The sequence below is a fragment of the Archocentrus centrarchus genome, chromosome 15 (genome assembly GCF_007364275.1).
Source record: "Archocentrus centrarchus isolate MPI-CPG fArcCen1 chromosome 15, fArcCen1, whole genome shotgun sequence".
Taxonomy (NCBI): Eukaryota; Metazoa; Chordata; class Actinopteri; order Cichliformes; family Cichlidae; genus Archocentrus; species Archocentrus centrarchus.
This window is the reverse complement of record NC_044360.1, coordinates 17,021,289-17,043,767: the sequence shown is the minus strand read 5'-3', so window position 1 is coordinate 17,043,767 and position 22,479 is coordinate 17,021,289. Positions and strand designations below refer to the sequence as shown.

The window sequence follows — 22,479 nt, the reverse complement described above, 5'->3', positions numbered from 1 at the left end:
GTTCTCCAGGCTCCTTTAAGGACATTCAAAGCTCTTCTTTGAATGTTTGCTGCCTTTCGTTCTGTTCTCTGTCAAGATGATCCCACACTGCTTCAATAAAGTTGAGGTCTGGGCTCTGGGGAGGCCAGTCCATGACTGATAGTGTTCCATTGTGAGTTTTTCTATCCAGCTATGCTTTTACTGTATGAGCAGCTGAAAAATGAAACCATTGCCAATCAGATGGTATTGCATGGTGGATCAAAATCTGATGATACTTTTCTGTGTTCATAATTACATCAGTTTCAATCATGAAAGAGATCATGTTTTACAAATACCTGTAGACACTCACTGTTGTACTTCCTACAAACATACTGACAATGATGTGAACCAAAGATTTCTAATTTGGATTCACCTTTCCATAAATTGCTACTGATTTTCAGTACAGTTCTTGTGTAATTTGGCATACCTCTGCCTTTTCTCCCTGTGCCCCTCTTTCTTAAGAGTGGCTTCTTCCACTGAGAACATTTCTGATGGGGCTTTGGATGGATTAATCACTCTTGTAACAATGCACAGGGGTTATAATGTCAGGGCAGCTGTGTGGATAATCACATGTGCTTGCATTAGCATGCATACCCAGGAGCACACATTCAAACCCAGTACAAACACAACACGTACATACATGTTGCACACATTCCCTCAGTGACCCACTGGTAGCGACGCAGCCTTGAACTATGCATGACTCCAAATGTTTACTTGTTGGCTCTCGGCTACTCGTGGGTCTGTAGCATTCAGTGCTCCTCAGCTCAGACATGAATGCAATTGTGACTGAAGCCTCAGTTAGCTCGGTTTAACTTTTTCTTAGCTCTGTTTAGAGATCAGTTTTGGCGAGATTTGTAAAAAGGAGATTATTTGTTTTCCCAAAGCCATAATATTTTCCACAGCCTTGATAGTGGCTGCAGCAGATGCTCGTGCCATGCTGAGAGGCAATCTGCTGTGCTGTGTGCCGTGACTGTTTAGAACAAGCTGAATCACTGTATACTGCCAGAGCTTGTTGAGTCACCTCTCTCCTCTTGTTTCTCTCTCTGTCTCTGTGTCTCAGGTGGCTCCAGAAAGTGGGTTGGTAAATGGCACAGGCAAAGCACAGATGGATGACACCCATATGGCAGCAGAGGAGGATGAGGGGGAGGAAGGCCACATACCTCATACACAATCCCCCCCCATCACCCACTCACTCACCCACAACCAGGCTTTGGACCAAGGTGGACGGCCAGCACTTATTAAAGGAGAGCCTGGGCTGGAGCTGACCAGCACTGCATTTCACCAACACATATGCTCTTCTGTAACTTTTCAGAACAGTTCTGCTGTGAACTTGATAAAACCTAATGGTGCTAATATGACCACTGTGTCACACTCTGATCTGAAGTCTGCATTTAAACGGACTACAGTAGCTTTGGAGCCTCAAAGGACTATCATAGCTGCAGTTCCTAAAGACTCTGAGAATGGACCCATGACTCCTCCAGATGACATGTCAGTTCCACTAAAGAAGATCAAACAGGAGGAGCCGTGGGTGTGGATCACTGAACAGACCACCGCGCAGCTGAGCGATGAAGATGAAGTATGTGAGGACCCACTGGCTACGTTGGCGGCCGTTGTGTGTCTTTCTGTCACAGAGAGGAAGGGGCTGGAGGAGAAACTTTTCAGCTCACGTTCCTCCATACTTCACTCCATCAAAGCAGAGCCACCAGATTTGCACTTTGTGAGAAAAGAGAAAGAAGACTTAAAGAATAACTTGTGTCAGAAAAGCACTCCTGTTAATCTGCAAAGGACTCCCCCACCGATTAAAACTGAGCCTCCTCCAAGTGTCTTGTTACCAAGTGTGCAGTCTTTGGCAGAGAGGAGAAATCTTAGTGTTGATCAGGCTATTGCTATTGAGGCCTTGACTCAGCTGGCAGCTATACCTCAGAACACCCCAGGGTCCATTAAAGCTGAAAGTAAGTGTGAACATCCCGTTTCTACTGCTGTGCCATCATCAGCCTTCAATGCAAATACAGTCCTGCAAGAAGCCAAACCCGCAGTAGCTATCAGCTACAACAAAGTCTCGGTCATCAGCTCACCACTACACCAGACGTCAGTCATACACCCTCCTGTGGCCAGACAAGGGAATGTCATTCAGTGCTCCAAGATTTTGAGCTTAAACAAGATGCAGGAGGCAAGTGATAAAAAGCTCTCCAGGAGGACAGAACAGGATTGTGGTGCTTATCTCATTAAGTCTGAATTCAGCTATAAAACCCCCACTGATGTGAAGTTCAGCAAGGATCATGAGTGTTTATCTGCAGAGGGGCGAGGTGGGATTGTTGCTAAAGTGAGCCGAAACAGGGACGAAGAGGAAGTGGCAGCTCAGCTGGCAAACCTGGCCTTTATCATCCAGTCCCAGCACAACCAGCAGTCAGAGAACAATCCTCCAAAAGGAACACCTGTGTCAGCTATCAAATACAACTACAATAAATCCCAGCAGCCTCCCAGTCAGAAAACACCTGTCAGAAAGAAAACAAAAGCTACGCCTTCCAAGCCCAGGAAGAAGAGAACTGATGGATCACAAGAGGGAATCAATCGGACTCCGCTCTCAAAACGCATGCCAAATGGAGGGACACCCCACAGGGGCAGAAACCAGAAGGTTCTCTTGCAGGGGAAATCAAACCTTCACCACAAGCTGAACCTATTTCTTCCTCAGGCACAAATTGATCTGAAGAGATACTTGGCTGAGGCTCAGGGGGAAAGGAGGCAATTCATCCATCAGAATAACACTCAAAATATATCTCATTTAGGGCAGCAGACTCAGAACTATAGCACTCTCACAACGATCAACCACACTTCCGGTCAAGAAAGCCAGCCGTGGTCCCTTTCCAATGGTCCACTTCACCAACACAATCCATGCAATGGTTATACTGCAGGACCAGAAGAGTGCAAAAAGTTATCTCAGGTAGTGCAGCCCTGTGGTGGGCTGCAGCATGGTGCTGACCCTATCACCAGCCCAGCCAAATCAGCTTTTCTCAGCCCCACCACTGAGCATCATGGTCTGGCTAATGGCTTCTCAGGGGCTCGTCAGTCCCCTCCTCCAAGTCAACAGAGCTACTACAAGCTGGAGAGTGCAGGACCTGTCACTGTCTTGTCAACGGCTACTGATGGTGCTCAGGGCCACTCTGCAAACTCAACACCATCCAAGAATGGCATCAACAGTTTTCTGGAGTCTCCCTTGAGTTTTCTGGATACCCCTACGAAGAACTTGCTCAGCACACCTTCCAGTAAACTGTCTGATCTTCCACCCTGTCAATGTGTAGGTGAGTCGGTTCTGTCTGATTTTTTTCAGAAGTAAACAACTTTTTAGCACCTGTGTTTTTGTCACATTGAACATGTTCCACTTTGTAACTAAACAGTCTAATATACATGTTTTTCAAATGGCCTGCAGCACTTTTTATCCAGCTAGATTGTGCTGGTGTGATTTTTCCCAGATTGGGAGATAACAGACGTAGAAATGCTTGCCTTCACTTCACTCTAATGGAACCAGATTGCACTGACATTTATGGTCAAAGTGTTAAAAAATGTATTTTAAAACTCAGCAGTAAAGCATCTTGTTGTGAGTTGTTTGATGTAGAACATTTCTTTCTAATCAACCAGACACCTGTGATGAGAGGTTAATTTTCATGAGAGTATGTATACATTTATTTGTGTGTCCTAGCCATGAAATGGAAATGCATACTGAAGTTGCAGAACCAGTGAAATTTTATTTAAAGCCAACAAGCTAGATGGTTGATATGTATGTAAAATTTGGCCTCCATACACCTATAGTGTCGTCTTGTGTTTTTATTAAACAATATTTGTAATGTAGCATCGTTTAAGTGGCTGATAATCAGAGTTGGTAGAAAGTTGTTGGCTGGAAATTAAAGCTCGCTTCCTGCTGGTACTACAACTTACTGCAAATTCAGCATGCATTTACATTTCATGCCTACAACAGACAAAGCCTGGACACGGTGAATGGGCGCTTTGCCAGGATACTGGGTTGCACTGCAGTACAGCATCAACTCTTTCCAAGCACCTGCAAAGATGGCGTGCTGTCAAAAACTTGCTGCAAAGATGCAAAGAACCCAGAGAGATCCTCACACAGCAGTCAAAGCTCGATTTGTCTGAGCAGTCAGTCTTGTCACATTGTACCCTCTTTTTTGTACTTGTTTCTACAATTGAATTGCTGTGGCCACATTTTTCTGTAAAGTAGTTTCTAAAGTTAAATGGTATTTAAGTGACAATGCAAATGAGGTCATGTTAAGCCAGTAATGTAAGTAGGTCATATTTATTTATATAGCACATTCAAACCAGAGTTGCCCAAAGGTCTGTACATTAAAAATATATAAAAACAGACCATAAAATGCAATCGTCTAAATATTGTCTAATATCAGAAGTAGTGTAACAAATTGCTTTCTACACACTTATTAAGGAACATAACATATAATACTTTTTTTTTGTTTGAATAGCAACACTGACTACAGCAAGGGTGGTGGATTTTTCTTTTTTTGATTGACCGAGTCATGATTTCTGGAAAGAGATAATGAGATTTTTTTTGTTGTTGTTTTTCTGAGTATTAAAGATGAGTTCTATTATATCTAGTTCTATTATATTCATGAAAAATAAGACACTATCCTTAAAACTGAGCAACTCACACCAAAGCTAACTAGCTGGATAAATATCCCCACAGTCCTGAGGAAAACATCTGTATTTGATTTTAGGGTGAGCTGTCCCTTTGGCGTTTTCTTTTGAGTGAGACTGCTGGTGTTTGACCTCAAACTGACTTTTTCTCTCACTCTGACACAAACATACAGTCACACACACATGTACTGCGTCCTAATTCAGCAGCCAAATTGAGCGAAAGAAGGCTGCATTTCTCTGCCATATTTGGAGCAGGATTTGGGATGTTTTGTGGAGCCCTGTTGACCTATTATGATGCATTTGGTTTCAAAAGACCTCCAAGGTGTTGGGCCCTGAACTGAGACTGAGATCCAGCTACATTAACTGTGCATGTCAACATTAATCTGACTTCCTTATCAAGAATATCAAATGGGGTGTTTCTCTTTAAACCTCCCAGCATCACATCAGTGGGATCTGATACTAGTCTCTGTCCTGACTGTTGCTCTGCTTGAAGGAGTTACTGAAATATTCAATAGATATTCATTGTTTTTCACAGACCAGATCATTGAAAAGGAAGAAGGCCCTTACTATACTCATCTTGGGGCAGGACCGAGTGTTGCCGCAGTGAGGGAACTTATGGAGAACAGGTAGAGTGACTTTAGCTGTGTTGTTAACACTATGTGGGTGTATTTACTACCACGGCTTACTAGTAAACCACAGGCTTGGTGGAATGGGGCGGGGTCACAGCCATGCTCTGTCATTAAAAGGAAGCATGGCTGCGATAGCACAACAAGCACACACACTTAACACACACAGAGCATGCTGAAACAGGAAACCCCTCGAGCTGAGACGAGGGGCCCGTAAACCAAGATGACAACTTGTTTAAATACAACTTGTGGTCCATCAAGTCCATTTGACAGCCACACTTAACTGAAACAAATATTTTGCAGCTTTCACTAGTAGAAATGAAATAGTTTAGTTTAGACTAGTCTGCTCTAATTAGCTCTTTTGGACACATGCACATGCCACTGCTGACTGCATCTTTACCAGATTGCATAGATTACTACATTATACCAGATATACACAGATATTTGTTTTATAAATGCTGTAGGATTTTCATGTTGTCAGTTGCTGTCAGGAAGGGTTAGCCTTCCTTATGTGTAATATATAGCATATTGCCATCGATACATGCTAGGTATGGGCATTTCATGCAAAAATACTATTGAATTAAAAGTTTACCTTGCACACAGATCAATCTCAAATGACTGCGCATAATTGCAGTAGACTTGTAGACTTGTGACCTAGCGCTGTTTGTACTGGACCTCAGTTTTCAATTATTGCTTAAAGGAGTTCCACATAAGACTTTTATTGCTGTAGTTATCTTTGACTCTGCATGTTTTTCCACCACATCTTGTGTTTTATCAGTCTGACGCCTTGGGGTTAGTAGCGCATTCTGCTATTTTTTGGGGGTTTTTTTTGTTAGTCCATAGGTGTATTATCTCCACCTACTGGTAGTGTTTGAACATTACGTATCCTACTAGGCTTTCGTAAAGATAAGGGAACATACAGCGCTCAAAAAATTAAGGGAGCATCATCACAGTGGTCATCACAGTATAACACAAAGCTAAACTTCACATACGTCAGTCTGTTCCATTAGGAAGCATAAACCATTGTGAATCCAACCTGCTTTGTTGCAAATGAAAGTGACCACAGGTGCATTGGAGAGGCAACAACAAGGCCATACCCAAAACGGGAATGTTTTTGCAGGTATTGACCACAGACTGCCGCGCTCTCCTTATCCTTCCCGACTGATTTTTCTCTAGTTTTGCTATTTGCTTGTGTCCTTGTCACTGCTGGTAGCGTGAAACGGTACCTGCAGCCCATTCAGTTTGCGCAGGTAGTCGAGCTCCTCCAGGTTGGCACATCCATGCATGCTGTCACGAGAAGGTTTGCTGTGTCTCCCAACACAGTCTCAAGAGTGCGAGAGCTGAATAGGGCTGTAGAATGGCACCAACCCGACAGCAGGACTAGTATCTGCACCTTTGTGCAAGGAGAAACAGGAATCCTACAAAATGACCTCCTACAGGCTAGTCATTTGCATGTTTCTGATCAAATTGTCAGAAACAGACTCCATGAGGGTGGTGTGAGGCCTCGACATCCTTGAGTGGGACCTGTGTTCACAGCTCAGCATAGTGCAGCTCAACTGGCATCTGCCCAGGAACACCAGAATTGGCAGGTCTGCCAGTGGCACCCCATTCTCTTCACAGATGAGAGCAAATTCACACTGAGTACATGTGACAGATGAGAAAGCATCTGAACACACTGTGGCAAATACTGTGATGACTGCAACACCATCTTTGAAGAAAACAGGACACCACTTTGATTTGCACCAAAGCAAATGGATTCACAATGGTTTATGCTTCTTAACTGAACAGATTAGTGTCCCTGAAATTCAACTGACTTTGTGTTAAACTGTGATGATAAAGTGTTCCCTTAATTTTTTTTATATATCTAATATTCAGAAATGATGCCCATGTCTAATACATGTTCTGTTGTCAACAGCATAAACTTATTATTTGTTGTATGTGTAATGTGCCATAGGTATGGTGCCAAAGGAAATGCAGTAAGGGTGGAAGTTGTTGTTTACACTGGGAAAGAAGGCAAGAGCTCCCAGGGGTGTCCAATAGCTAAATGGGTATGTGGTTGCTGTCTGTGGTCGTGATACTTTTCTAAATGTCCTAAATATGTCTGCTGTGAATGTAAGCATTGAATAGAACCATTATGTTTAGTCTAAAAAATGAAAGTCAGCCTCTCATTTATACTTTTATCACAACTATGGCAAACTTTAGCTGCCGCCAACCATGTAACCATAATTTAAATGTAGCGAGCAGTCTGAGATGGAGTACTTCCGCTATGGCTGAAAACTTCCTCCCACCATACATAAACTGAGTCTCTAGATCAAGAACGATATCTGGATTAGTTTGTGATATCTTTTTCTTGAACATCATTTTTTTTCTTGTTTTGGTTTGATTGGTAATTTTTTAAGACATGAAATGTCTAATTTTGCCCTGTTATGCAACAGCAAATAATTCTTCCAAATATTACTGGATTCAGAGATCCAGTAATATTAAGATCACCAGATCTTAATCTGGTCAAAAAGTTAGCCGCCTCCGGGAAAACTTTCATGCAAATCCACTAAGAACTTTTTGAGTAATCCTTCAAGAAACACAAACAAACAGACAAACCAAAATCATTACATAACTTTTGTGTCAGAAGGATTAAATTGCAAAGACATTAAAAACCTTACCAACCCAGTCTGGTGGTTTGGCAGATCACTTACAATGATCTAAATTTATTACCCCATGAAATCCATAATTTTGGGACATTGTTAAAAGAATACTTAGTGTATTCATCTGTGTTACAACACTAGTTTACAGCATCTCTTGTTTTGCATGTGGCTAACTTTTATGTATGTGCAAATGAAATGTTCCTTTGACAGGTGATCCGGCGTAGCAACGAGGAGGAGAAGCTGCTGTGCTTGGTTCGCCAGAGGCCAGGGCACCACTGCAACACTGCAGTGTTGGTGATCCTCATCCTGGCCTGGGAGGGAATCGCTCGGCCAATTGCAGACCATCTATACCAGGAGCTCACAGAAACCCTCTTTAAATACGGCTCTCCCACCAGCCGTCGTTGTGCACTCAATGAAGAGTGAGTATCCCTTCCTTTGTTTTTTAATAACACTATTTTTCAATTCAATTCAATTCAATTCAATTTTATTTATATAGCGCCAAATCACAACAAACTGTCGCCTCAAGGTGCTTTGTATTGTGGGCAAAGACCCTACAATAATACAGAGAAAACCCAACAGTCAAAACGACCCCCCTATGAGCAAGCACTTGGCGACAGTGGAAAGGAAAAACTCCCTTTTAACAGGAAGAAACCTCCAGCAGAACCAGGCTCAGGGAGGGGCAGTCATCTGCCGTGACCGGTTGGGCTGAGGGGAGAGAAAGACATGCTGTGGAAGAGAGCCAGAGATTAATATCAATTAATGATTAAAAGCAGAGTGGAGTATAAACAAAGTAAATAAGGTGAATGAGAAACAGTGCATTAAGTGAACCCCCCAGCAGACTAGGCCTATAGCAGCATAACTAAGGGATGGTTCAGGGTCACCTGATTCAGCCCTAACTATAAGCTTTATCATAAAGGAAAGTTTTAAGCCTAATCTTAAAAATAGAGAGGGTGTCTGTCTCCCGAATCCAAGCTGGAAGCTGGTTCCACAGAAGAGGCGCCTGAAAGCTGAAGGCTCTGCCTCCCATTCTACTCTTAAGTATCCTAGGAACCACAAGTAAGCCAGCAGTCTGAGAGCGAAGTGCTCTATTGGGGTGATATGGTACTATGAGGTCTTTAAGATAAGATGGTGCCTGATTATTCAAGACCTTGTATGTGAGGAGAAGAATTTTAAATTCTATTCTAGATTTAACAGGGAGCCAATGAAGAGAAGCCAATATGGGAGAAATCTGCTCTCTCTTTCTAGTCCCTGTCAGTACTCTAGCTGCAGCATTTTGGATCAGCTGAAGACTTTTCAGGGAGCTTTTAGGACAGCCTGATAATAATGAATTACAATAGTCCACCCTAGAAGTAATAAATGCATGAATTAGCTTTTCAGCATCACTCTGAGAAAGGATGTTTCTAATCTTAGAAATATTGCGCAAATGCAAAAAAGCGGTCCTGCATATTTGTTTAATATGTGCATTGAAGGACATATCCTGGTCAAAAATGACTCCAAGATTTCTCACAGTGTTACTGGAGGCCAAAGTAATGCCATCCAGAGTAAGTATCTGGTTAGACACCATGTTTCTAAGATTTGTGGGGCCGAGAACAAGAATTTCAGTTTTATCTGAATTTAGAAGCAGGAAATTAGAGGTCATCCAGGCCTTAATGTTTTTAAGACATTCCTGCAGTTTAACTAATTGATGTGTGTCATCTGGCTTCATTGATAGGTAAAGCTGAGTATCATCTGCATAACAATGAAAATTGATGCAGTGCTTTCTAATAATACTGCCTAAGGGAAGCATGTATAATGTAAATAAAATTGGTCCTAGCACAGAACCCTGTGGAACTCCATAATTAACCTTAGTGTGTGAAGAAGACTCTCCATTTACATGAACAAATTGGAGTCTATGAGATAAATATGATTCAAACCACTGCAGTGCAGTACCTTTAATACCTATAGTATGCTCTAATCTCTGTAATAAAATGTTATGGTCAACAGTATCAAAAGCTGCACTGAGGTCCAACAGGACAAGAACAGAGATGAGTCCACTGTCAGAGGCTCTAAGAAGATCATTTGTAACCTTCACTAATGCTGTTTCTGTACTGTGATGAATTCTGAAACCTGACTGAAACTCTTCAAATAAACCGTTCCTCTTGCAGATGATCAGTTAGATGTTTTACAACTACTCTTTCAAGAATCTTTGAGAGAAAAGGAAGGTTGGAGATTGGCCTATAATTAGCTAAGACAGCTGGGTCAAGTGATGGCTTTTTAAGTAGAGGTTTAATTACAGCCACCTTGAAGGTTTGTGGTACATAGCCAACTAATAAAGACTGATTGATCATTTTTAAGATTGAAGCATCAATAATTGGAAAGACTTCTTTGAACAGTCTAGTAGGAATGGGATCTAACAAACATGTTGCTGGTTTGGAGGAAGTAACTATTGAAGTTAACTCTGAAAGATCAACTGGAGCAAAAGAGTCTAAACAAATACCAGCAGTGCTGAAAGCAGCCGAACATGAAGAATAATCTTTGAGATGGTTATGAATAATTTTTTCTCTAATGTCTAAAATTTTATTTGTAAAGAAATCCATGAAGTCACTACTAGTTAATGTGAAAGGAATACTTGGCTCTACAGAGCTCTGACTCTTTGTCAGCCTGGCTACAGTGCTGAAAAGAAACCTGGGGTTGTTCTTATTTTCTTCAATTAATGATGAATAGTAAGATGTCCTAGCTTTACGGAGGGCTTTTTTATAGAGCAACAAACTCTTTTTCCAGGCTAAATGAGCATCTTCTAATTTAGTGAGACGCCATTCCCTCTCCAGCTTTCGGGTTATCTGCTTTAAGCTGTGCGTTTGTGAATTATACCACGGAGTCAGGCACTTCTGATTTGAAGCTTTCCTTTTCAGAGGAGCCACAGTATCCAAAGTTATACGCAGTGAGGATGTAAAACTATTGACGAGATAATCGACCTCACTGGGAGTAGAGTTTAGGTAGCTGCTCTGCACTGTGTTGGCACATGGCACTGAAGAGCATAACAATGAAGGAATTAGATCCTTAAACTTAGTTACAGCACTTTCAGAAAGACTTCTACTGTAATAAAACTTATTCCCCACTGCTGTGTAATCCATTAAAGTAAATGTAAATGTTACTAAGAAATGATCAGACAGGAGGGGGCTTTCAGGGAATACTGTTAAGTCTTCAGTTTCTATGCCATATGTTAGGACAAGATCCAGAGTATGATTAAAGTGGTGGGTGGGCTTCTTTACATTTTGAGAGAAGCCAATTGAATCTAACAATAGATTAAATGCAGTGTTGAGGCTGTCATTCTCAGCATCTACATGGATGTTAAAATCACCCACTATAATTATTTTATCTGAACTGAGCACTAAATCAGATAAAAAGTCTGAGAAATCAGACAGAAACTCTGAGTAAGGACCAGGTGGACGATAGATAATAACAAATAAAACAGGTTTTTGATTTTCCCAATTAGGATGGACAAGACTAAGAGTCAGGCTATCAAAAGAATGAAAACTTTGTCTGGGTCTTTGATTAATTAATAAGCTGGAATTGAAGATTGCAGCTAATCCTCCTCCTCGACCTGTGCTTCGAGCATTCTGACAGTTACTGTGACTCGGGGGTGTTGATTCATTTAAACTAACATATTCATCCTGCTGTAACCAGGTTTCTGTAAGGCAGAATAAATCAATACGTTGATCAATTATTAAATCATTTACCAATAGGGACTTGGAAGAGAGAGACCTAATGTTTAACAATCCACATTTAATTGTTTTATTTTTTGGTGCAGTTGATGAAGCTGTATTATTTATTGTTTTTGAATTTTTATGCTTAAATACCTTTTTGCTGATTTTAGCTTTGGTTTTTGGTGGTCTGGGAGCAGGCACCGACTCTATGGGGATGGGGTTTTGGGGGGATGGCAGGAGGAGAGAAGCTGCAGAGAGGCGTGTAAGACTGCAACTCTGCTTCCTGGTCTCAACCCTGGGTAGTCAGTTTTTAGGAGGGTTAATAAATTTGGCCTGATTTCTAGAAATAAGAGCTGCTCCATCCAAAGTGGGATGGATGCCGTCTCTCCTAACAAGACCAGGTTTTCCCCAGAAACTTTGCCAATTATCTATGAAGCCCACGTCATTTTTTGGACACCACTCAGACAGCCCGCGATTCAAGGAGAACATGCGGCTAAACATGTCGCTCCTGGTCTGATTGGGGAGGGGCCCAGAGAAAACTACAGAGTCCGACATTGTTTTTGCAAAGTTACACACCGAGTCAATATTAATTTTAGTGACCTCCGATTGGCGTAACCGGGTGTCATTACTGCCGACGTGAATAACGATCTTACCAAATCTACGATTAGCCTTAGCCAGCAGTTTCAAATTTCCATGAATGTCGCCTGCTCTGGCCCCTGGAAGACATTTGACTATGGTCGCCGGTGTCTCTAGCTTCACGTTTCTCAAAACAGAGTCGCCAATAACCAGAGTTTGTTCCTCAGCGGGTGTGTCGCCGAGTGGAGAAAAACGGTTAGAGACGTGAACAGGTTGGTGGTGTACCCGGGGCATCTGCTTAGGACTACGCTTCCTCCTCACCGTCACCCAGCTGGCCTGTTTTCCCTGCTGCTCGGGATCTGCTGGGGGGGAGCTAACGGCGGCTAAGCTACCATGGTCCGCACCCGCTACAGGGGCCTGGCTAGATGTAGGATTTTCCAGGGTGCGGAGCCGAGTCTCCAGTTCAGAAACCCTGGCCTCCAGAGCTACAAACAGACAACATTTATTACAAGTACCGTTACTGCTAAAGGAGGCCGAGGAGTAACTAAACATGTGACACCCAGAGCAGGAAAGTGCAGGAGAGACAGGAGAAGAAGCCATGCTGGTAGTGAGTCGGCTAAGAGCTAAGCTACTAGCTGAGCTAAGCTAGCGAATTTCCATCCATCCATCCATTTTCTTCCGCTTATCCGGGGCCGGGTCGCGGGGGCAGAAGCCTAAGCAGAGAAGCCCAGGCTTCCCTCTCCCCAGCCACCTCCTCCAGCTCATCCGGAGGGACCCCAAGGCGTTCCCAGGCCAGCCGAGATACATAATCTCTCCAGCGTGTCCTGGGTCTACCACGGGGCCTCTTCCCGGTGGGACATGCCCGGAACACCTCACCCAGGAGGCGGCCAGGAGGCATTCTAATCAGATGCCCGAGCCACCTCAACTGGCTCCTTTCGATGTGGAGGAGCAGCGGCTCTACTCTGAGCCCCTCCCGGATGGCCGCACTCCTCACCTTATCTCTAAGGGAGAGGCCAGCCACCCTTCAAAGGAAACTCATTTCTGCCGCTTGTATTCGCGATCTTATTCTTTCAGTCACTACCCAAAGCTCGTGACCATAGGTGAGGGTAGGAACGTAGATCGACCGGTAAATCGAGAGCTTCGCTTTTACGCTAAGCTCCCTCTTCACCACGACGGACCGGTGCAGCGTCCGCATCACTGCAGAAGCAGCCCCGATCCGCCTGTCGATCTCCCGTTCCCTTCTCCCATCACTCGTGAACAAGACCCCGAGATACTTGAACTCCTCCACTTGAGGCAAGAACTCGTTCCTGAGCCGGAGATGGCACTCCACCCTTTTCCGGCTGAGGACCATGGCCTCAGACTTAGAGGTGCTGATTCTCATGCCAGCCGCTTCACACTCGGCTGCGAACCGTTCCACTGCGAGCTGGAGGCCCCCCCCCCGATGAAGCCAACAGCACCCCATCATCTGCAAAAAGCAGAGATGAGACTCTGAGGCCACCAAGGAAGAAGCCTTCCGCCACCTGGCTACGCCTAGAAATTCTGTCCATAAAAATTATGAACAGAATCGGTGACAAAGGGCAGCCCTGACGGAGTCCAACACCCACAGGAAACGAATCCGACTTATTACCGGCTATACGGACCAAGCTCTCACTGTGGTTGTACAAGGACTGAATGGCCCGCAACAATGGGCCAGACACCCCATACTCCCGCAGAACCTCCCAAAGGACACCCCGAGGGACACGGTCGAATGCCTTCTCCAAGTCCACAAAGCACATGTAGACTGGTTGGGCAAACTCCCACGCACACTCGAATATCCTTGAGAGGATAAAGAGCTGGTCCAGCGTTCCACGACCAGGACGAAAACCGCATTGTTCCTCCTGAATCCGAGGTTCGACTAACGGACGCACCCTCCTTTCCAGCACCCTGGCATAGACCTTACCGGGGAGGCTGAGTAGTGTGATCCCCCGAAAGTTGGAGCACACCCTCCGGTCTCCCTTCTTAAAGATGGGGACCACCACCCCGGTCTGCCAATCCAATGGCACTGCCCCAGATCTCCACGCGATGTTGCAGAGGCGTGTCAACCAAGACAGCCCTACAACATCCAGAGCCTTCAGGAACTCAGGGCGAATCTCGTCCACCCCAGGGGCCCTGCCACCAAGGAGTTGTTTAACTACCTCAGTGACCTCACCCCCAGTGATGGTCAAGTCATCCCCCTCATCCCCAGACTCTGCTTCCACTACAGAAGGCGTGTCAGTGGGATTCAGAAGGTCCTCGAAGTATTCCTTCCACCGTCCGACTATAGCCTCAGTTGAAGTCAGCAGCACCCCCCCCCCCCCCCCCCCCCCCCCGCACTATAAACAGTGTGAGTGAAGCACTGCTTTCCCCTCCTGAGTCGCCTGACGGTTTGCCAGAATCGCTTCGATGCCGTCCGAAAGTCTTTTTCCATAGCCTCACCGAACTCCTCCCACACCCGAGTTTTTGCTTTGGCCACTACCCGAGCTGCATTCCGCTTGGCCTGTCGATACCTGTCAGCTGCCTCCGGAGTCCCACAGGCTAACCAAGCCCGATAGGACTCTTTCTTCAGCTTGATGGCTCCCTTCACCTCCGGTGACCACCATCTGGTTCGGGGGTTACCACCACGACAGGCACCAACCACCTTGCAGCCACAGCTCTGAGCAGCAGCCTCAACAATGGAGGTGCGGAACATGGTCCATTCGGACTCAATGTCCTCAGCCTCCCTCGGAATGCTGTCGAAGTTCTGCCGGAGGTAGGAGTTGAAGATCTCCCGGACTGCCAGGCGTTCCCAGCGCACCCTCACAATACGTTTAGGTGTGCCAGGTCTGTCCAGCATCTTCCCACGCCACCTGATCCAACTCACCACCAGGTGGTGATCAGTTGACAGCTCAGCTCCTCTCTTCACCCGAGTGTCCAGAACATACGGCCGCAGATCTGATGATACGATTACAAAATCGATCATCGACCTGCGACCTAGGGTGTCCTGGTGCCATGTGCACTTATGGACATCCTTGTGTTTGAACACGGTGTTTGTTATGGACAAACTGTGGTTTAGCTAGCGAATTTCTAAAAACAAATAAAGTGAGTAATGTGAATACAGGTGATTCAGCAAAGAGTATGCTATTTAAAGTAGGTGAAGAATACACTAAAATGTTATTATCCAGATAAATCGAGTTATACAGATATAACAGCTAACAGACAGCAAAACACTGTGCTCCGAAACAGGAACAGGAAGTGATACAATACCGCAGTGAGAGCCAACACCAAGTCTACTCTACTTTTTTTCCACTCTTTTCTTTGTTCTTCATTCATTATTTCCCCTTCTCTACAGTCGCACGTGTGCGTGCCAGGGTTTAGATCCGGACACCTGCGGAGCTTCATTTTCCTTTGGCTGCTCCTGGAGTATGTACTTCAACGGATGTAAATTTGCACGCAGCAAAGTGCCCCGCAAGTTCCGCCTGCAAGGTGACTACCGAGAGGAGGTGAGGAGTGTGTTTCTTCATTTGCTGCAACAAACAAAGAGTGGACAAAGTGGCTTTTGAAAACCTGAGAGAAAAAAACCATTCATCAAAAACATCAAGACATCTCATTATCTTTCCTACGCTTCACTGTGTGAGACATACGCAATCAGTGTGTTAACCTTTCCTTATTATGTTTTAGCTGGCAATACTTGAGTAGTTTTCAAAAGTTTGCCTCCTGGTGGCCCATGTTGGATAAGTAGAACCCATTAAACACAAAATTTTTATTTTCAGGAGGTGAAGATAGAAAACAACCTTCAGAGTCTTGCCACAAAGGTTGCGCCACTCTACAAGAAACTGGCTCCTGAGGCTTTCCACAACCAGGTATAAAACAGGAAACGGCCATGCTTATCTCTGATAATCTTTTGCCCTCTTGGGCTAGTGTTATTTCAGTGGAAGTGATTTTAAGTTCATCTTTTTATTTCCTCTAAATTGCTGTAGTCTCCCTCCAGATTACTTCAGGGATCTCTTCACAGTTTATGTATTCTATTCCTGCTTAATTAATTTATAAAGCTCTTCCAAGAGTTTAAGAATGTGTTTCTCATAATACTTTCCTTAGTGTCTTGTGTTTTTCACATCTCTCAGGTGGAATATGAGTCGGCAGGGGGTGAATGCCGTCTGGGCAGGAATGAGGGGCGTCCTTTTTCTGGGGTCACAGCTTGTGTGGATTTCTGTGCTCATGCTCACAAAGACACTAGCAACATGAATAATGGCAGCACCGTGGTAAGCAAGCTCAGAGTGTGATGCCATGCAATTTACTCCTACATCATGTAACTAAATTTGAAGGTCAATAGTTCTTGGGATGGATCAGACTGTTGAGCTTGAAGGATTACTCAAAAAGTTCTTAGTGGATTTGTTTTTTGTCTTGTGCTTTTTTTTCAGGTTTGCACTTTAACTAAGGAAGACAACCGTGCAATTCGTAACATACCAGAGGATGAGCAGCTCCATGTGCTGCCACTTTACAAGATCTCTGACACGGATGAGTCTGGTCAAGCTGAGGGCCAGATGGCCAAGATCCAAAGTGGTGCTCTGCAAGTTCTGTCTTCCTTTCCCCGAGAGGTGAGTGAGCCAAAGAGGAGTTCGTTATGCTGTTTGTCTTTAGTTGGTATTAACATGCTTTTGGTAAATGTCAGGTTCGTCTGCTGGCTGAGCCGGTAAAATCAGCTCGAAAGATCAGACAAGAGGCTCGTCTTAAGGCTCAAGCAGAGAAACTGGAGAAGAAGCTTGGGCTGACTCCCCTCACCCCTGGAAAAGTAAAAGTTGAAAGCCCCAACAAAGGTAGTACATTCAAGCCACTGGTCATTCAGGATTTTTAAATGTTTTTAGAGTTTCACATTAAAATGTATGTATTTTTTTCCCAAAAAAGAGCCTCACGGCTACAACAGCTCTTACAGACTACCACCCAGACCTGCTAGTGCGGGAAAGTACCCACCAGAGAAGAATCAATCCAGCATTTATAGCCAGATCAGCAGCTACCCCACCCTGCAGAGGGAGGTCCTCTCACCCAACACCCATGGCCTGCATGGCCAGTTTGGACAGAATGGCTCAGTTCTCAGTTATAAGACAATGAGTGATACGGTGAATGGTTATTCTCCAGCATCTGGTGACCAGAGTGCTCCAATAGAGCATTTACCTCCACGTACCACACCTACTGACTACCATGGTGCTTTTAAAGCTGAGCCCAGCGAGGTGCACTGCTCTCCTCTGCACAAACTTCCCCCCAGTAGGAGCGCTCCTCCTCCCTCTTCCTTCTCCCCAACTCCAACCTCTGAGGGCCTCTTCAGCCGGCTCAATGGACTCCTCGGAGCTGCAGGAGATATGATTGGAGAGGTTAGGGGTCAAGGCCTCCCTCCAGTCTCTCCTCTCTGCCTTCCCGTACAAACCCCCACCCTTGAACCAGAGGAAGTTAAGCAGGAAGAGGTTTGGTCAGACAGCGAACACAACTTCCTCGACAGCGAAATAGGCGGAGTCGCTGTGGCACCGTCGCATGGTTCCATCCTAATCGAGTGCGCGCGACGAGAGCTCCACGCCACTACTCCGGTCCTTAAGCCAAATCGCAGCCATCCCACCCGCATTTCTCTAGTCTTCTACCAGCACAAGTCCCTAAATGAGCCAGGCCACGGGATGGCTATGTGGGACGCCAAAATGGCCAAGCGGGAACGAGATCGGGAGGAGGAGGCTGAGAGATTGAGGCTGGAGGGCAGCCTAAGCAGAGGCACTGGAGGGGTGGATGGAGAGGAGGAAACAGGAGAGGAGACAGAGGAGATGAGGAGGATAATGAATGTCCCCACACGTCAGGCATGGACTCTCCCGAGGGATGGGGTCATCACCGTGTCCCCATATGCTCTTACCCAAGTGACAGGTCCATACAATCGCTGGTCTTAGTCAACCTGTTTTAAATCCTGACACACAAACACAGTGCGCACACTCACACACAGAAAACTCCTACACCCTGTGCTTCTGCCTTACCTCAGACAATTTTAAACTGCTACTCTCATTTTTAGATTGTTTTATTCTTTTTTTCATTGTGCTTTTCTTATGTCTGTTCACTTTGCCCTTCTTCGTCTCTTCCTTCAAAGTGACGAGGGAGACCAAAGCTTGTTGGCTTTTTAACTGTGAGTTTCAGTGTTGGTTTTTATTGTAAAGAGATGGTGCTTTGAAGCATTTAAAAGACATTTTTAAACTGGTTTTATATACAGAACAAAAAACAAAAAGATGTGATTATTTATTCTGATCATAACGATTTATATTTAATTTCTGGTGTAAGCCTGTTTACTGCAAGATTTCTACAATGACCTGCATTATGTTTTGACGCTCAGATTTTATGTTGTACAGTAGAAATTTTCTTTTTATTTCAGCCAATAAGTCTCTTTTCAAAAGATGAATCTCATTGGCTTTTTACATCGGTGCCATTTTCACTGTAATCTTTGTTCAGCAGACTCATTACATCACATTATGTAGAAAACAAGACTAATATTGTGCATATTTTTACTACAGATTGTCACATGTAGCATTATGCTTTTCCTTCTTCTGCCACTCACTTCTGTTGGCGGTTGATGAAAGAAATGTACCTCCTTGGTTTGTTTATTCATTTTATCCACATCTGGATGGTTTGTCTTTTATTCACAGATATGTGTGGCATATTAAAAAGCACTTTTTTTTTTTTTTTTAATTTTCCTAAACCTAACTTGAAAAAGGTCCCGGTCCATAGGCCTGAATATGTATGTACAGACAGAGATATATATGACAGTTTAGCATTAATCCTCTTTTTTTTATTTTTACAGTATTTCTGCACTTAATTGTGTTTCACTCGACTGATTGAAGATGGCATACATATCTAATGAAATTAAATACCTAGTGAGGAATCCTGAAATGCTGCATGAGTAAAGTGCTTATTGTCATTTGCACTTAACTTATGTTCAGCTTCTGGAAAAGGAATTCAGTTTTTCATAGGGAACAAGCGTGATCATAGGAATTTAAAAAACCTACTGTACGTGTTAATGGTGCTAAGGAGACCTGTTTTTCTTTACAGAAACCACAAAGTGTCAGATATGTCAACAGAATATTGTCAGCTTTTATGTCCATACTCTGAGTTTGAACATGAAACTGCATTAGCCACTGCTGAATAATCAAACTATTTCTTCTTTTCCCTTTGCCTGTGCTTTTGTCGTAAAACCACTCAAATACCAGATCCCACTTTGACGGCTGCCTAAGACGATTTCGGGTGCTCGACCTTCGTGAAAACTTTGTTTACAGAACGCTTTTTTACAGGGTCTAAAAAAAGGGGTTGGTATCAACTCCTGGTGAATCAGGATTCTTATTATTTTTTCTTTTTTTTGTTACCCATGAAAGAGAAGCTCTTTATTTTAAGAATGGATCAGTTAGCACAACACAACCTGTAATATTTACACTAAAACTGATGGCATAACATTTCCTTTAGAAGCATTTAGGCCTTTAAACACTTTGACTTGCTTTTGGTGCTAATAGATGTCAAGGTACATGCATTGGTGCAGCCTGCTTATGTACTGTGTAACAGTGATGGCATGGTGCTTTTTGAAACTCAGCACTCACTGATCCTGTATTTAATTCAGTTCATTTGTCCAGATCGTTACTGCCTGGCAACAAACTGAGAAACCTTAAACAAAATGTTTGTCAAGTACGAGTGAAATAGCACACTACTGTGCAGAGATCCACGCAGAGTTCAAATGTCTTCCACAGGTAACCCAACTTTGCAGCAATTATCAAAAATCACAACAAAACACACAAATAAAAATGAATGTAAATGTTTTTTAAATGAGTTAAATTTAGAAAGAATATTTTTGAACATCACATGGCAAAATTACACTTCTAAATGTTTCTTTCGACTTGCTGTGGGGGACATTTTCAGTCCGCAATGAGCATTTTTTTTAATCAACAAAGAACTAACAATGAGCACCAGCATTTAAAAAAAATTGAAAAAAAAAAAACTTTTATTAGTAGAAAAATGTGTAAATATGTACGTGAACCACATTGTTTTTACTGTATTGTTACTGGTGTTTAGACATTGGGTGATCTTGCTTATTTTGAAACTGAATTACTGTACGTCGCTTAAAGTATATCCAGTTTAGACTTGAGAAGAGAATAAATTTAGCATTCCTTTTGTGGATGGCTGATCTCTTTCGGGATTGTGAAATAAAGTCATATTTATATTTTGGACCTGATTATGATCTCCTCATTTTTTTTTTTTTTTATTTCCATCTGCTTTTCCCACACTGGCTGTGTGACTCACTGCTCTGGTATTCCAATGAAGTAACTTAAACTTTGTCCTCTAAGGATGAAACATGACTTGTTTTGTGCACTTTGTGTCCTGAACAAACAGTATGATATTTTTTCAGATTGGCTTGTAGATGTAAGACGGACATTTTCTCCTGACTAAGTTAAATGTAACTTAATTTTAACACAAGAGTTTAATCAAGATTAACGTGTAGAGTGCAACCTACAGTCAGGTCCCTAATCTGTTGGACAAATACACAATTTCTTATCCTGCTACTTCTATCAGCAGTCATCAATAAACACTAGTGACCTTGTTCCACTGTCAGCCATACATGTGCATGCCATAACATTGTCTCCACCATGTTTGACAGATAATGTGTTCTGCTTCAGGTCATGAGCTGTTTTTCCTTCTCCACACTTTTCTCTTACCATCATTCTGGCACTAGTTAATCTTGGTTTCATCTTTCCAAAGAATCTCTGAGCAGTGCAGGCTCCTTTAGATGTTATCTGGCAAAGTCTAATCTGGCCTTGCTGTAAACCCTTTGCATTTCCATTCAGTGTCTATTGAGAGCTATTGATTGTGGTGCTTCAATCAAACATTGATTGTACTAATTGTTTGATTTAAATTCCACTGTGGTTACGCACAGAAACAAAACTATAAAAATTGTCACTGTCCAAGAAATTAGTGCCGTTGTTCCCATTTTCACATAAGAAGATGTAGTCATGCAATTACACGCATGTAGAATTGCTCAGGTATTCTCAGTAGGTGCGCAGGTTTTGGCAACAAGTAAATAACGAACAGGGCCTCCATTTGAATCCAGTGGAATATGAATTCATGTCAGCGTGGACCATCGTGTTCATCGTGGAGACAAGATTCATTTTAATCAGCATCATCCAGTCATCATTTATCCAAGCTGAATTTTCACTAACAGATAATAAAGCTGAAAGTTGAATAAAGCAGTTGGACCCAGTAAGACTCGTATAGGTGATTTTTAGTGACTTTACATTTTCAGACATTGTACCTTTCAAAATGTTGCTCGACAGCACTTGATGACTGTATTTTGATGTGTAAAGATATTTAAACATGAAATGTACAGCACATTTGCACCGTCTGCAGCCTGGATTTAAAAACTCACTTTAAACTACATTTAGTCAAGTTTTAGAGTGTATTTAGGACTCACCTTCACTCAAATATTCACATCATCTCCAGCAGGTTTTTCCATCAGTGTGACTGATCACTAATCAGTGTCTTATGTGTTTAAGCTTCATACAGGTCAGTTTCATTTAACCACTCACAGTTGCCTTAATGCCCACAGAGTCACAGTGTTATAAAGAAAACTCCGTTTCCCTCATTTCAGGTTAACAAACTCAAGAGTTTTCACTTATCTTGCTGGAACAGGGCCCTGGCATCTGTGTGGACCCTGTGAGATTTGCATGTTTTTTTGTTTTTTAAATGTATTTTAAACAGCAGCTCCACCTCCATGATAACATTTGTTCAAGTTAAGCAATTTGTGGTCATTAGAAGGACAAAAAGACTGTTTTATACATAGAAGCACACAGCTGAAGTCAAACTCTCAGTTTTCTATGGTGTTACAGCATATTTTGTAATCGTTTTTGTTAATGTGACAAATTAAAAATGCATGCTAATCAGCCAAAGTAACTTTATTACTAATATGAAAGAGAGGTAGGAGAAGAAATGGAGATGGAGAAATGGGAGGAAGGATTTTTATGGAAGGAAGATGCGAGGAATGGTGGATGAGGTGGAAAGGAGGTAGAGGGAGCTACAGCCCTCCAGCCTGCACTGAACAACCAGCAGCCTCTTCCATACTTCTCTCACCAGAACGTTTCTTTCTCCTGGTTAACCAGCTCCAGCAACCTGTTTTTCGTTTTCGTTCTCTTTCTCTGGACTTTTTGCTTGGCTTGAAAAACTTGAATCCTTTTTTCTTTTCCTTTTCTTGCTCCTGCAGCTCCTGCAGCTCCAGTTTGT

At 43.2% G+C, this 22,479-nt stretch overlaps 1 protein-coding gene across 2 annotated transcripts in view; it reads left to right on the top strand.

Moving 5' to 3' along the window:
- Positions 1-20,428, top strand: part of tet1 (tet methylcytosine dioxygenase 1) — a 46,130-nt gene extending 25,702 nt beyond the window's left edge. For both annotated transcript variants that reach the window (XM_030747829.1, XM_030747828.1), the window contains 10 exons: positions 1,079-3,317; positions 5,213-5,303; positions 7,258-7,351; positions 8,156-8,364; positions 15,554-15,704; positions 15,975-16,064; positions 16,326-16,463; positions 16,623-16,799; positions 16,874-17,018; positions 17,107-20,428. In XM_030747829.1, coding sequence (XP_030603689.1) covers positions 1,079-3,317; positions 5,213-5,303; positions 7,258-7,351; positions 8,156-8,364; positions 15,554-15,704; positions 15,975-16,064; positions 16,326-16,463; positions 16,623-16,799; positions 16,874-17,018; positions 17,107-18,125 — 4,353 coding nt within the window. In that variant the 3' untranslated portion in view covers positions 18,126-20,428. The remainder of the gene's footprint in view (positions 1-1,078; positions 3,318-5,212; positions 5,304-7,257; positions 7,352-8,155; positions 8,365-15,553; positions 15,705-15,974; positions 16,065-16,325; positions 16,464-16,622; positions 16,800-16,873; positions 17,019-17,106) is intronic.
- The last annotated feature ends 2,051 nt before the right edge of the window (positions 20,429-22,479 follow it).